At 41.4% G+C, this 13,771-nt stretch overlaps 1 protein-coding gene across 3 annotated transcripts in view; it reads right to left on the bottom strand.

The window, feature by feature from the left end:
- SMG7 (SMG7, nonsense mediated mRNA decay factor) overlaps window positions 1-12,822 on the bottom strand; it is an 80,465-nt gene extending 67,643 nt beyond the window's left edge. For all 3 annotated transcript variants that reach the window (XM_023510764.1, XM_012802664.2, XM_023510763.1), the window contains exon 1: window positions 12,560-12,822. In XM_023510764.1, coding sequence (XP_023366532.1) covers window positions 12,560-12,588 — 29 coding nt within the window. In that variant the 5' untranslated portion in view covers window positions 12,589-12,822. The remainder of the gene's footprint in view (window positions 1-12,559) is intronic.
- Window positions 12,823-13,771: the final 949 nt, after the last annotated feature.

The raw sequence follows: 13,771 nt of genomic DNA on the forward strand, positions 1-13,771 counted from the left end.
AAAAAAAAAAAAAAAAAAATAACCAGCACGCTGTACCCCATGACTGCATTAATGTACAGAGCTATGATTTAATGAAAGAAAAAAAATTTTTTTAAAAAAAGGGCATACTTGTAAGGCCACTGCACACCTCTCCCAAACACAACCCCGAAACAAGTCAATCCTTTAAATGCCCTGTTAGCATTTAAAAGGAGAGAGAATTACTCCTGGTGATACATTTTTGAGAGCTGCTATCACTTATAACTTCACACCAACTGCAAAAAACAGTGGGAAGACTAATAGTTCAGCTATAAAGAAACAGTGACGGCAACAGATAAAAAAGCAGACAATTTGGGAGTTATTGTGGTATAATATGAAATATAGGCTCAGCGGCTAGCACGCCAGCCGTATACACAGGGGCTGGTAGGTTTGAATCCTGCCTGGGTCTGCCAACCAACAATGACAAGTACAACAAAATAGCCGGGCGTTGTGGCAGGTGCCTGTATAGTCCCCGCTACTTGGGAGGCTGAGGCAAGAGAATCGCTTAAGCCCAAGAGTTTGAGATTGCTGTGAACTATGACACCATTGCACTTACAGAGGGCAACATAGTGAGACTCTTGTCTCAAAAAAAAAAAAAACCCACATAATAATAATACGAAATACAGATGGCCCTCTGTGTCTGCAGGATCTGCATCTATGAATTCAACTGTGGACCAAAAACACTCAGAAAAAAATAAAAATAAAAAATAATACAAATAAAAAAAGGACAGCAACTATTTACTATTTTATTTATTGTATTAGGTATCATAAGTGATCCAGAGATGATTTAAAGTATAGGACAAGATGTGTATAGGTTATAAGGAAATTTTAATTTATATAAGGGACTTGAGGGTCTGTAGATCTTGCTTTCCATGGGTCCCAGAACCAATCTCCTGTGGACAGCAAGGGACCATTGTATACATCTTCTCATATAATTCTTCCATTGTCATTCTGCAGCTAGCAAAACTAAAACTAGAGGGATTCAAGGTCATATCATTAGTATATAACCAGGACAACTTAAATCCAAATTAACCCATTCTTAATTCAAAGGCCTTGCACATTCAACCCGCTTTGCCCTGCTGCCAAAAAGACCTCTGTGTATGAGTTTAGAGTCAAATTAACAAATTATTATTTTTAATTAGAAAGCAATTAATCTGCTACCTTTTACCCCTATTCTTTTATATGACCAATATGTTTATCATCTGATGTGCTTCTTAAAATGTTCTAGCCTTTTTTTTTTTTTTGAGACAGAGTCTCACTTTGTCGCCCTTGGTAGATAAGAGTGCTGTGGTGTCACAGCTCACAGCAACTTCAAATTCTTGGGCTTAAGCGATTTGTCTAGCCTCAGCCTCCCAAGTAGATGGGACTTCAGGTGCTGACCACAACACCTGCCTATTTTTTTGTTGTTGTTGCAGATGTCATTGTTTTCCCTGGCCTGGGCCAGGTTCGAACTCCCCAGCCTTGGTATATGTGGCTGGCACCCTACCCACGGAGCTATGGGCACTGCCGTTCTAGCCTTTTTTAATCAGGAAACAAAACCAATAATTTCAGGCAAACAAATAACATTGTCATTTTGGTTATTTAAATAGAATTCAAGAAAATATGATTCTACAGAATCAAATATGAAAAGTAGAAAAATTTCACCTTAAAATATATTACACAAGGTGTGTATGCATGGATATGTCTCTGCAAATGTCTTACAACACTCCCTAATTGTCAAATTTATCAACTGGGTACAGTGGCTCACACCTGTAATACCAGCACTCTGGGAGGTTTGAGGCAGGTGGATCACTTGAGCTCAGGATTCAAGACCAGCCTGAGCAAGAGTGAGACCCTGTCTCTACTAAAAATAGAAAAACTAGCTGGGCGTTGTGGTGGGCTCCTGTAGTCTCAGCTATTTGGGAGGCTAAGGCAAGAGGATTGCTTCAGCCCAAGAGTTTGAGGTTGCTGTGAGCTATGATGCCCTGGCACTCTACCCAGGGCAAGAGGGTGAGACTGTCTCTAAGATATGAAAATTAAAATAGAAAAACAAAAAAACTAGACGGGCATTGTGGCAGTCTCAGCTACTCGGAAGGCTGAGGAAGGGGACTGCTTGACCCCAAGAGTCTGAGGTGGCCATGAGCTATGAGCCTCAGTACTCTACCTGGGGCAACAGAGTGAAACTCTGCCATAAAAAAAAAAGAAGAAGAAAAAAAGGTCAAATTTATCTTGTGGTGGTTCCTAACACTATGCTTTTAAACTTTTTTCCACTGGTAATAAAAAAAATTGGCCAGGCACAGTAACTCATGCCCAGTACTTTGGGAGGCCAAGGCAGGAGGATGACTTGAGGTTAGTAGTCCAAGACCAGCCTGAGTAACATAGCAAGATTCCACCTCTACAAAAAATTTAAAAAAGAATTAGCCAGGCATGGTGGCATGTACTTATAGTCCTAGCAAACTGGGAGACAAAGGGAGAAGATCACTTAAGCCCAGGAGTTAGAGCTTACAGGGAGCTATGATTGTGCCACCACATTCCACTCGGGTGATAAAGTGAAACCTGTCTCTAAAAAAAAAAGAAAAAAGAAAAAAAAAGCTTAAAAATAAGTGATCAAATAAGCAGTTTTTAACTCATGTTTTTTCATGAACACCATCTTCTGGTTGCATTTTACTCTGCTTATCTCACTACCAATTATTTCATCACTGTACAGTATCTCAAAGAAAATTTGGTTAGCATATCACCTGATAGAAAACTTAATAATTCATGACCTTTCAAAGAAATATTAGTATAGCCAGGTGTGGTGGCTCATACCTGTAATCCTAGCACTCTGGGAGGCTGAGGCAGGTGGACGGCTTGAGATCATGAGTTCTAGACCAGCTGAGCAAGAATGAGACCCTCATCTCTACTAAATAGAAAACTGAACAAGAAGATCACTTGAGCCCAAGAGTTAGAGGTTGCTGTGAGCTATGATGATGCCATGGCATCAAGTTGTCAAGGGTGACAACTTGAGACTCTGTCTCAAAAAATAAAAACAAAACAAACAAAAAACAAGGACATATAGTAAAACAAACAGGTTTTAATATATTGTATCTCAACTAACATAGCACTGAAATACTAAGCCTTTTGGCAAGAAGAAAGAAAGAAAAAGGACTCAAAACCTGTGGTCTGTGAACCCATACACTTTTAGGAAACAGATTAAGGATATTAAAGCATCAATACAGCACTTATTTAAATATAATAGACTTGGCCAGAGTGGTGGCTCATGCCTGTAATCCCAGCACTTTAGGAGGCTAAGATGGGTGGACTGATTGAGCTCATTAGAGACCAGCCTGACCTAGAATGAGACCCTCCTCTCTACTAAAAATAGAGAAAGTAGCAGGGTGTCATGGGCACCTTATCATACTGTACTTAAGCATTTTCTTACTATAGTCAACCACAGAAAGTGTAAGTGCAGATATGAAAGGACTACAACTATATTTATTAAAATGTTCACCATCTCCAATATAATTTAATAATGTTCTAAATAGCTAATTTTTATCTAACATGAAGCTACTTACAAAAGTAGAGAGAGGAATCTCTATGTATCTTAAAGGAAGTACAGTAGGTATTATTACATTATATCTTTCTCTTATGTCTCTCTCTATTTCAGTAGGAATGTGTACAACACCCATTCAAGTATAAATTGTTCCCTTAATGACTAGGTTTACTGAAAACCTTAGACTCCCAAAGGAAATGAAGAATGAGATAGGAACTAACCAAAATCTCTTTAATGTACATGACCTAAACTAACTGCCAGTTTCACCTGATCATATTTACATCAACCAAACGCTATCATTCCTTACATAAACCTTTTTTAAAGTGTTCTTCAAACACACTGCATGGAGGCATTTACTCATTTTATTCCTCTGCCTGTTATACTATTCCCTTCTTTTTTAACCTGGCCTACTCATCCTTTTAAAACTGAGCTTGAGTATTCAGCTTCCCTCTGTATACTCAGGACATCCCTCGAAAACATTTATCACATTATACTGAAATATCTATGCAACAACTATATCCCCCAAGAGACTGCCATCCTAAGGAACAAGAATCAGTTCACTCATTTTAATATTCTCACAGCCTATCACTGACATACAGTAAGTATTTCTAAACGTTTTGCAAAAACAAAAGCATGAAAAAATTATTTAACTTTCATTAGGTGCACTGTGCATTTTTAAAATGCTGAGATATGGTCTCAGTCATATTCACATAGCTACAGAGATAAGTCATATATAAAAAAGGGGATCATTACAAAATTAAGAAATTGTAAGGGCTGGGAGTGGTGCCTCACAGCTATAATCTTGGCACTTTGGGAGGCTGAGGTGGGAGAACTGCTTGAGTCCAGGAGTTTAAGACCAGTCTGAGCAAAAAAGAAACTCATCTCTACAAAAAGTAAAAAAAAAAAAAAAAATTAGCCAAGGCATGGTGGCATGCACCTATAGTCCTAGCTACTTAGGAGGCCAATGAAGGACGATCACTTTAGCCCAGGAGTATGAGGTAGCAGTAAGCGATGATGAGGTCACTGTACTTCAGCCTGGGTGACAAAGCAAAAGAAATAGAAATCATAAGTACCAAATGACTCTTAGACAGGAAATGCTACAAGGATCAAAGAATGCAAAATTCACCAGAGTAGACAAGGATATGTTCATAAAGGTGAACCTTAAAATAAGCTATTGGAGCGTGGCATTTTCTGTATGAGAAATGGCATGAGAAGAGATATCTAAGCAGGAATGGATATGCCATGTTTAGGAGACAATGAGCAGATTACTCTTGCTAAGGCAATTGGTTCTTATCAAAGACTAAAGAGGTATCTCATGGCAGAGGTAAAGGGTCATTTTATGGAAAGCCAACAATAATAGATTAAAGAGTTTAAGGAAGTGAAAGCTATATAAATTCTTTTTTAGGACTATTAATACAAAAGCAATGCAAAAGGTTAATTGGCAGGGGGACAGGTGCTAAGAAGCCTGAAAAAACCAGAAATTTGTTAAACACATGTAAAATTATTGCCATTTTAACACTAAACTTTATTTTAACACAGCAATTTTGTGAGATCAATGTTTCATTTTACAGATAAAGAAATCAAGACCCAGAGACGTTGTTAGTTCAAAAGTAGAGAAAATAATCTCTCTTTGGGCAGTGTTTAAAATCCAAAGTTAATGCTTTCTTCTTATTACTTGCAAGAAGAACTGCAAGCAAAGTAACAGTTAAAAAGAGTATTTTAATAGTACAGTCAGTGTAATCAATCATGGAATCTTGGTGCTGAAAGTAATAGACAGCTCAAAAACTTCCCAGTGCATATATCATAGTTGGTATGAACCACATGGCAAATGAACACTTACTTTTACCTAATAAAACTTTTATCCATAGTACCTGAGCTATACCTTGGCCCAAACTGAATGTTTACTGGTGGTATGGATGAGATAGAGGCGGTATGGAGGACAGAGGGAAGGAAAACAGAAACAGAAGTGTGAGTGTGAGAAAGGAAAACAATCAGTGACCAAACTTGGCCATTACGAGGTCCTTGGCACCTCTGGAAATATCAATCCCAATAAAGTATTAGGGAAAATAGCTAGATCATAAGGAATTAAGGGAAAGTAGACAGTAAATAAAATAAAAGGCAGAGTGTAGGGCAAATGTGAAATGGTTAGCCAATAAGCAAAAGGACAAAACTTAAATAGAAAATCAGAACAAAAAATGATATTTAAGGAAAATCAAGATTGGCTCACAGAAGAGAAGAGTGGTAAAGGGAATAACTTAAAAGACTAAAAGAGAGCAGCACAACTGGAATAAGAACCTGGAGAAATGACATAGCAAAGGTTAAAGAGAGGGATTCTGTAGGGACCTACCAGACCAAATTGATTATCCCTTTTTATGGCTTAAACCAACCATCAGATCTCCAGAACTACCACTTCTACATCTCTACTTCTTTGTCATAAACCTATCTTCTCACCTGGTCAGAACATTAATGCCATGTTTAAATGTGAACAAAAATTTTAAAACTTTTTTAAATAAAGGAGCCAAAAGAAAAACAGATCATGCAAAATCTTATAGAAAACAGGAAAAAAAATAGAATAAAGGAGCCATGAGTTTTTCATCCTGCCTGATATGTCAATTTGCCCAATATCTACTTTTAAAAGTTTCATCCATTTTTCAAAACCCAGACCAAATCTCACCTGCTCAAAGACACCTTTCTCAACCAATTTCCACCTGTGTTAGAATAAACTGTCTTGCCTATACTCAGAGTACTTTCATTTCTCTCTTAGCACTTGCCAATTTACCTGCTATTATAGCTTTTTTTACATTGGGGGCAGCACCTGTGGCTCAGTGAGTAGGGTGCTGGCACCATATACCGAAGGTGGTGGGTTCAAACATGGCACAAGCCAAACTGCAACAACAACAACAAAACAAAACAAAATAAAAAATAAAATTTTTTTACATTTTTATGGTAAAGTCTGAACATGGTAACTAGTCTTACTACCCAAGAGAAAACTGATAAATCTTAAGAAGATTCAAAGAGTAGAAAAGAAGAAAATGAAAATTTTATGCTGTGCCTACAGAATATATCCTTCCTATACATATTTTCTGAATCAGTTCTCAACTGAGGGTGAATTTTGTACCTCCGAGGTACTTTTGGCAATGCGTGAAGAAGGTATTTTTGGTTGTCATGAAAGGGGGAATGATACTAGCATCTAATGATAGAGGCTCAAAATAACCCCCTCAAAGAATTACCTGGCCAAAAACGCCAATGAATACCAAGGTTGAGAAATCCTATCATAAATGAAGTAGGCAAGAACCTCCCCCCAAGTTGCTGAATAGCCTACCCAAAATTCCTAAAATTTTCTTTAACAATTAATAGCAGAGTTACCTCTTCTTCCCACTGACTAAAAACTGGGTCTAAGGGAGAGTAAAAAACAACCTTTCTAAGCAGCTCCACTTACAATTCTAACAAGTGAGGAATTGGTTACAAGTTCTCACTTACCATGTGACATATCTGCCAAAACTCCATCCCTAGATTTTCCTGTAACTGCTGATCAGCCCTTCTTAGTTACAATCTCCTATACCACTGATACTCACAATAATGCAGCAAGTCAATTAAAATACGACTTTATGGCAAAACTTAAATGGCAACACGTGATGACCACCTGCCAACACATCTACATACAGATGAACAATCCACTATCTATGAGACATCTGTTTAATAATTTATTCTCTGAACAAGATCAATCGGTTAAACTAACCCACCTAAAGCTGGAGGCTACAAATAATTTTTCTCCAGTATAAAACAAACCAGCTCTTTTAAAGTCTGAACCACTCTCCACTCCAAAACTGCCTTGTAAGAAACTTACTGGACTGGTGGGTCCAAATCTTGCTATAACATATCCATGAAAAACAACAATAAAAGACTCAGTCTTGGTTCATCTGCAATGAAGGCAGAAGACAGCAGCTGTTAGAAAGCACAGAAATGAAACACAGGCTAGGACAGGAAGTATACGTTTTGAATCCAACTGAAACCACAAGGAAAGCAGAAATTAACTGCCAAAATAAACTAGCCAGTCAATAGTCAAGCAGTTCAAATAATTTTAAATTTTGTAAATTAGTCATGTTTGGCTGATATTTGGGGACAAAAGCTATTTTACATCCTGTAAAGGATGTGAATGCTGGAGAGGAGCAGATGGGCAGGTGGTTAAAGACTTCATGGACTACACAGATTAAAATCAGCATGTGTCATAGACGTCTTGAAGCTTCTGGTGACAGTGATTTTGGCTCAGCATTACTAGGTCCTTCTAGAACCGGAAGCCCATTCTAGTCCTACGATCTTCCCCGTTCCCCAGGCTAGGAAAAGGCTCACTCTACTTGCTATATTTCATATAGCCTCATACCTTTGGTCTCTCTCTGTCCCAAGATTTACAGTGACACATTTTATTTTATAATATATTGGATATTTTTAATTCCCACTTAAACGATAATCATTTTTCTGCTATCTCAGAAAACTGCCCTTGGGTGTTATATTATTTCTACCTCTGGCAACAAAGTTTCTGACAAAGAAGTATGCCACCAAAAGGCAGCCTTGTCACTATAGATATATCATGTAAAAAAACAGCTAACAAAAGAGACAATTTCTGGACCCTTCCTGTAAAGGAGTCCAACACCAGTAATCAACTTCAAATGGATTTCACTGAAGCCTCTACAGCACAGGAAGAAACTGAAGACGAAAAAGAAAGGAGGAAAGTTGGAGGGAGTACAGTATAGGAACAGTGTCTCCTAAAAAGACAGCCGATGTCACTGGGTGGCACTTGTGTCACCTTTTATAACAGGATTTGACCTGTTTGACTGGTATTCTCTATGGCTATGAGTATTCTACTTTCTCATCTTCCAAAACACCAAAACAACGTTATGACATCTCTCTCTGGTAGTTTAATACTTCCCCCACCCTTGGCTTTTCTGACTTTGATATGTTAACTTCCATATATCCTTTTTTTTTTTTTTTTTTGCAGTTCTTGGCCAGGGTCAGGTTTGAACTCGCCACCTCGGGTATATGGGGCCAGCACCCTACTCCTTTGAGCCACAGGGGCTGCCCAATTTCCACATTTCTATTCTTTCAAAATGCTATTCTTTTAAAGCATGATATCTTACCTACCATTTCATCTAGAGGTGGGTACCATTCAGCTTGTAGCCACATGTGGCCTTCTGGATTCTTGAGAGTTGCCTTTTGACTGAATCCAAATTTTACAAAATAAATCCTTTTAATAAAGGAATTCAGTCCTCTTGATGTTGAATTCCTTTTCTTTCTTGGTCTTACTGAGTTTTCTTATCTCATGTCCTCATTTCTCACTCTTCTGAAACTGCCATCTTGCCTCCTGGTTTCCCTAATTCCACCATTTCAATGCCAGATACCCAGTTTTGCTCTAACAAACTAAAATTCAGCTGAGACAAAACTAATTTCCATTTACATGAAGGTGTATCTACAGCTATGCAGTTTAAAAACTGCCCAGTCATGGTCTTCCACCGATGATAAAGATGGGCAAGAAAACTCTTCCTAAAATCAAGATCACAAAGAATAACTGCTACCCCCAACCACATTCATTCATCAATACTCAGCATCCTCCCTGAATTGTCTATAAAAACCAACAGTTCTATTTTCAAATAAAAGTGAACATAATGATTCCTAAAGACATTCTCTAGTCACTCCACAGCAGACTTTAAATGGAATTAATATCTAAGAGAGAAGGATGAAAATTCAGGCCTGTACCACCACTTCAGCCCCAGACTTCTAAAGCTGTAAAAATTGCTTTATTAACTTAGGACAGATGTACAAGATTGATAGAAGATTGGCTCCCAGGAATCTTAAAGGGACTCCAGGACCTATGCCCCCCCCATTGTAAATATTTTAGCTGGAAAATATTTAAACATTGTATTCTTTCTTTCCTTTTTTTTTTTCATCTTCAAAGAACTAAATTCACTTCAAGCTGTTTACCACTGATTTCACAAATAAGATTGCTTTCCCTATCACATCAACTTATACATTGTAAGATATATTATTAACACAAGAAGCCTCTCAAAGCCTGCTGACTTTCCCATTAAAAGTATATAACCACTCTTCCAATCTGCTTTTCATAATATCTTTCTAAACCCACTGCCACTATCTTAATCTGGCCCTATATATCCATCAATACATTACACAACAGATTATTTTCCTAACATACAGCTATGAACATGTTAATTCCCTTACAACAAATCTTCTCAGATTCTCCATTCTACTCATTTTAACTAAACTATGGAAGATGGCAAAGGGTCTTTTAAATATTGCCACCTCATCAAATAAGCTTCCCCTGACCACTCTGTCTATATAAATCAGTTCATCCCTGTCTTACTTTTCTTCCTAGAACTTGTGACCACCTGATGTATATTTAACTGCTCATGTTTCTGTCCTTCTACCAGAATATACTGTCCCATGTTCACTAGTATATCCTCAGCAATTGAGAATATGGTAAATGCTCAATACATACCATGTTTGTGGAAAGAATGTATGAGCATCAAGACATGCAGTTGATCTGAAGTTATTAATAGAAGACCTACATCTGAGTTACACACATATATAATTATATATCAGCTAAATGATTCTTAACAATTTTAACTTCCTTGAACTCACTTTGCTCATTTGTAAAAGGAAAAGGTCAAATATGATAGTCCATACAATTCTAACCTTTTCTAGCTGTAATCATTCTGCATTCCTGTCTACCTGGACTGAATGCCTCTCCATCCCCAACTTTCTTATCCACATTATCTCTGCTTAGTTTCCTTCCATTTGGAATCCCCTCTTCTCAATCTGTCAGAATATTCTTCATCCTTAAAGCTCAATTCAATTGTCACCTTCTTCCTGAAGCCTAATATACTGTAAGCTCTGTAAAAGAAGGGTGGAATTCTTACTTTTATGTTCTCAAAGATTGGTACAACACTTCCCTGGTCATAAATACCAACAAAACATGAGCGTATAAATGAGCAAATGAACAGAGGAAACTTTTCTTGATTCCCCCCAAGAAGCTGGATCCAGGAAGAAGCTGGATTTTGTTCTCCTTTGGATTCAAAACAGTTTTATGCTAGCACTCTGGGAGGATGAGGTGGGTGGATCACCTGAGCTTAGGAGTTCAAAACCAACCTGAGCTAGAGCAAGACCCCATCTCTAAAAATAGCTAGGTGTTGTGGAGGGCACCTACAGTTCCAGCTACTCAGAAGACGGAGGCAAGAAGATCACATGAGTCCAAAAGTTTGAGGTTGCTGTGAGCTATGATGCCATAGCACTACATGGGATGTGTGTGTGTGTGTGTGACAAAATGAGACTATGTCTCAAAAAAAAAAAAGCAAAAAACCCACTTTTATGGTACTTATACTACACTACACTCTGTGCCGTTATTAATTTACTTGACCAACAGACACTAAACTGCAAATTTCTTAGGATTAACCACTATTCTGATGGTTTCCATATCCCCCTACAGTAATTACCATATATATTTTTCACAGTTGTATTTATTAGGTTTATCAGATATATTAAACACTAAGGGGATCACTGAAGAGAAAAAATCATTTCAACTGCCTTATATTCTTTGGGCATATATCCTGTGTTAAGCTTAGGCATGCAGGTATAGTTCAAAGACCTCACCATTCTCTCCTCTCCATGCTATGCTTAATAAAACCATTACTACTTACAAAAGTAGAATCTCATCCTATGTATCATGTATCTTCACACCTCCTCACACAATATCCACATAGGGATCCACATATCAAGACTTATGCGCTCCACTAAACAGCTAAAGTGACTTTTCTGCTCATTTCAGACTTCTCTCTCATCTAATTCTCTCCTCTGCAAGGTATGAAACCACTTTTTTTTTTTTTAAACATCTTCCCAAAATGCCTGCCTTTTTTAGTTCGGTTCCTGAGACAAAAAGGACCGGTTTTAAGGCCTTCTTCTTTTCGAAGCAGTAGCAACCCTCCAATTAATCTCAAGATCTAACAACCTCTTTTTCCCTGCCATCAAGATTTTTGACCCTCTACCTCTACCTTCAAGCTCTTATTTCGCCTCCAAGTAATCTTTCTGGCTGCACAATAGCTGGTGTCTTTTAATTAAATGCTCTCTCCATCATGTACTAAGTTCCAGTGTCTCTGTATCTTCTCCTTTCTGAAATGTGCATCAATCACTGCCCTCCCGCAACCCCAGACACACCTCACATACACACACATATACTGTACCCATGTGTCACTCTACCTCCGACATACAAGTTCCTTACACCACTCGTAAAGAATGTACATGACTCTCAAAATGGTATCTTCCGACACTACATTGATTCTAACACAGTTTCTTCTGGAAAACCCCAACCTCGTCCATAGTACCTCCCGATTCCTCACTTCTCCATCCATTCCCCCTCTTCACCCCCCCACCACCACCCTGCGAACTACCTACAGATGACATTATTCCTCAGTACTCGAAACCTGAGAATGAAAAAAAAAGCTCCAGTTTCCTGCAATCTCCCCCTGCTCCTGTTCGCCCTCCTCGGTCTCCCACAACACCCCAGGTGTGCAGACTTCCTCCTTGTCCTCTCCTCATGCATCGCTCCAGCCAATCCCACGCCACACCACGATTTCCCCGCCACGGGGATCATACTTCTCCACACCCACCTCCACTCGGGGTCGCCGCAGCCATCCCCGGGCGCCTCTCCCCACTCCTAGCCAGAGAGCCTGAGACCCCCGGCGCGCGCTCGTACACATTCTCACGCTTCCCCAACCTCCCTCCTCACCCCAGGACCGGCCGGCTTCGCCAGAGCTCAGCCTGGCCGGCAGAACTAAGCACCCATGCAGGCAAGTGTGTGCCCGCTCCGCCCCCTCCCGCAGATCCCTCGCAGCCCCCGCCTCCCCGCCGGGTGAGAAGAGGACGCAGTAACTCCCCCGCCACCCCGGACGTACCACCTCTGTGTCTGTTGCTCTATGCCCCCATCCTAGGCCCGCTCCCCCTACGTACTGGGCTGGCCTCGGCACTCACCGGAGATACTGCGCGCTCTGCAGGCTCATCCTCCGCCGCCGCGTCTTCCCGCGAAGCCTCCGTGGGTCTCTCAGGCTCCTCGCAGCGGCCCCGCGGCCCCGCGGGTGCTGGCGGCCGCCGCCATCTTCCTCTCCTCCGGCTCCTCCTCGCTCGGCGGGGGAGGGGGGGTGAATGAGGCGAGGAGGAGGGAGCGGGGAAAGCTGCTCTAGCTGCTGCTCCGGCCCGTGGGGCGCAGGGACACTCCGACCCGGGAGGGGGAGGGAGAGGGAAGGGGGCGGGGGAAAGAGGAGGGAGAAGCAGAGGAAGGAAGTGGGGGGTCCCTCTCGCGAGATTTCAGTAGTGTTGGTCGCTTCGGGTGGTTTCCGCCTCTCTGTAGCGCTCGCTGTTGGGATCAGCGAGCTGCGAGGTCCTTCTGCAGCTGCTGAGCGACCTACTGGTGGCGCTTGGAGGCTTCCTGCCAATCCACCCCTCTCCTCCCGCGCGAGGGGGCAATCCCAGCCTCACTGGGAACATCGAGCCCAAATAACCGGGAGTTACACTCAGAGTCTTCCCCCTCTTTCCACTCCACCCGATTTCTTTTTTCCACTCCTCCACTCTTCCCCACCGGAAACACCGCCCCTTCCTCCCACAGTTCCGCCTGCCAGTCCCCAGACTCTCGTCTTCCCTCGCGCGCTAAGGAGTGACGCGAAGGACCCCCTCCTCTTCTCTGCGGCCCCTCCCCATGCACGCTGGGAGACTGTTGGAGGGGATAGGGCGGAGCCCAGGGAGGAAGAGAAAGGAAATCAATTGGATTGGATAAGCAGCTGCCATGACAACTGATGGCTGTGGTTGTATTGTCATAGTAACTGGTGTGTGCTAACAGGGTGACCCTCCCCGTGGCGAATGGATTCCCGGGAAACCGCCCAGGGTTCCCCCTTGGCTTTCCCTTCCCTCTAAAGGCCTTCCCCGGATTGGAATCGAGGTAGTTCTCCGAGGCGGCGAAGTCCATTTCCTCCTCCCTTGCCCCTTCCCGCAGCAAGTGGGGGAAGACCCCGAGGCAGTCACCCTGGGCTTTCCCACCCACCCGCGGGCGGGAACCACCTCCATAGGTTCCTTTCAGAGCCGGGCGTGGAGAGGGCTTGGCCTGCGAAGAAGGTGCAAGGCCCGAAGGCTGGCGGGCGGCAGACTGGAGACAAGAGGGCTAGGCGGCACGCCAGGCTGTGAAGAAGGGCT

This window comes from Otolemur garnettii, unplaced genomic scaffold (assembly GCF_000181295.1).
Source record: "Otolemur garnettii isolate 467f Iridium unplaced genomic scaffold, OtoGar3 scaffold00016, whole genome shotgun sequence".
NCBI lineage: Eukaryota > Metazoa > Chordata > Mammalia > Primates > Galagidae > Otolemur > Otolemur garnettii.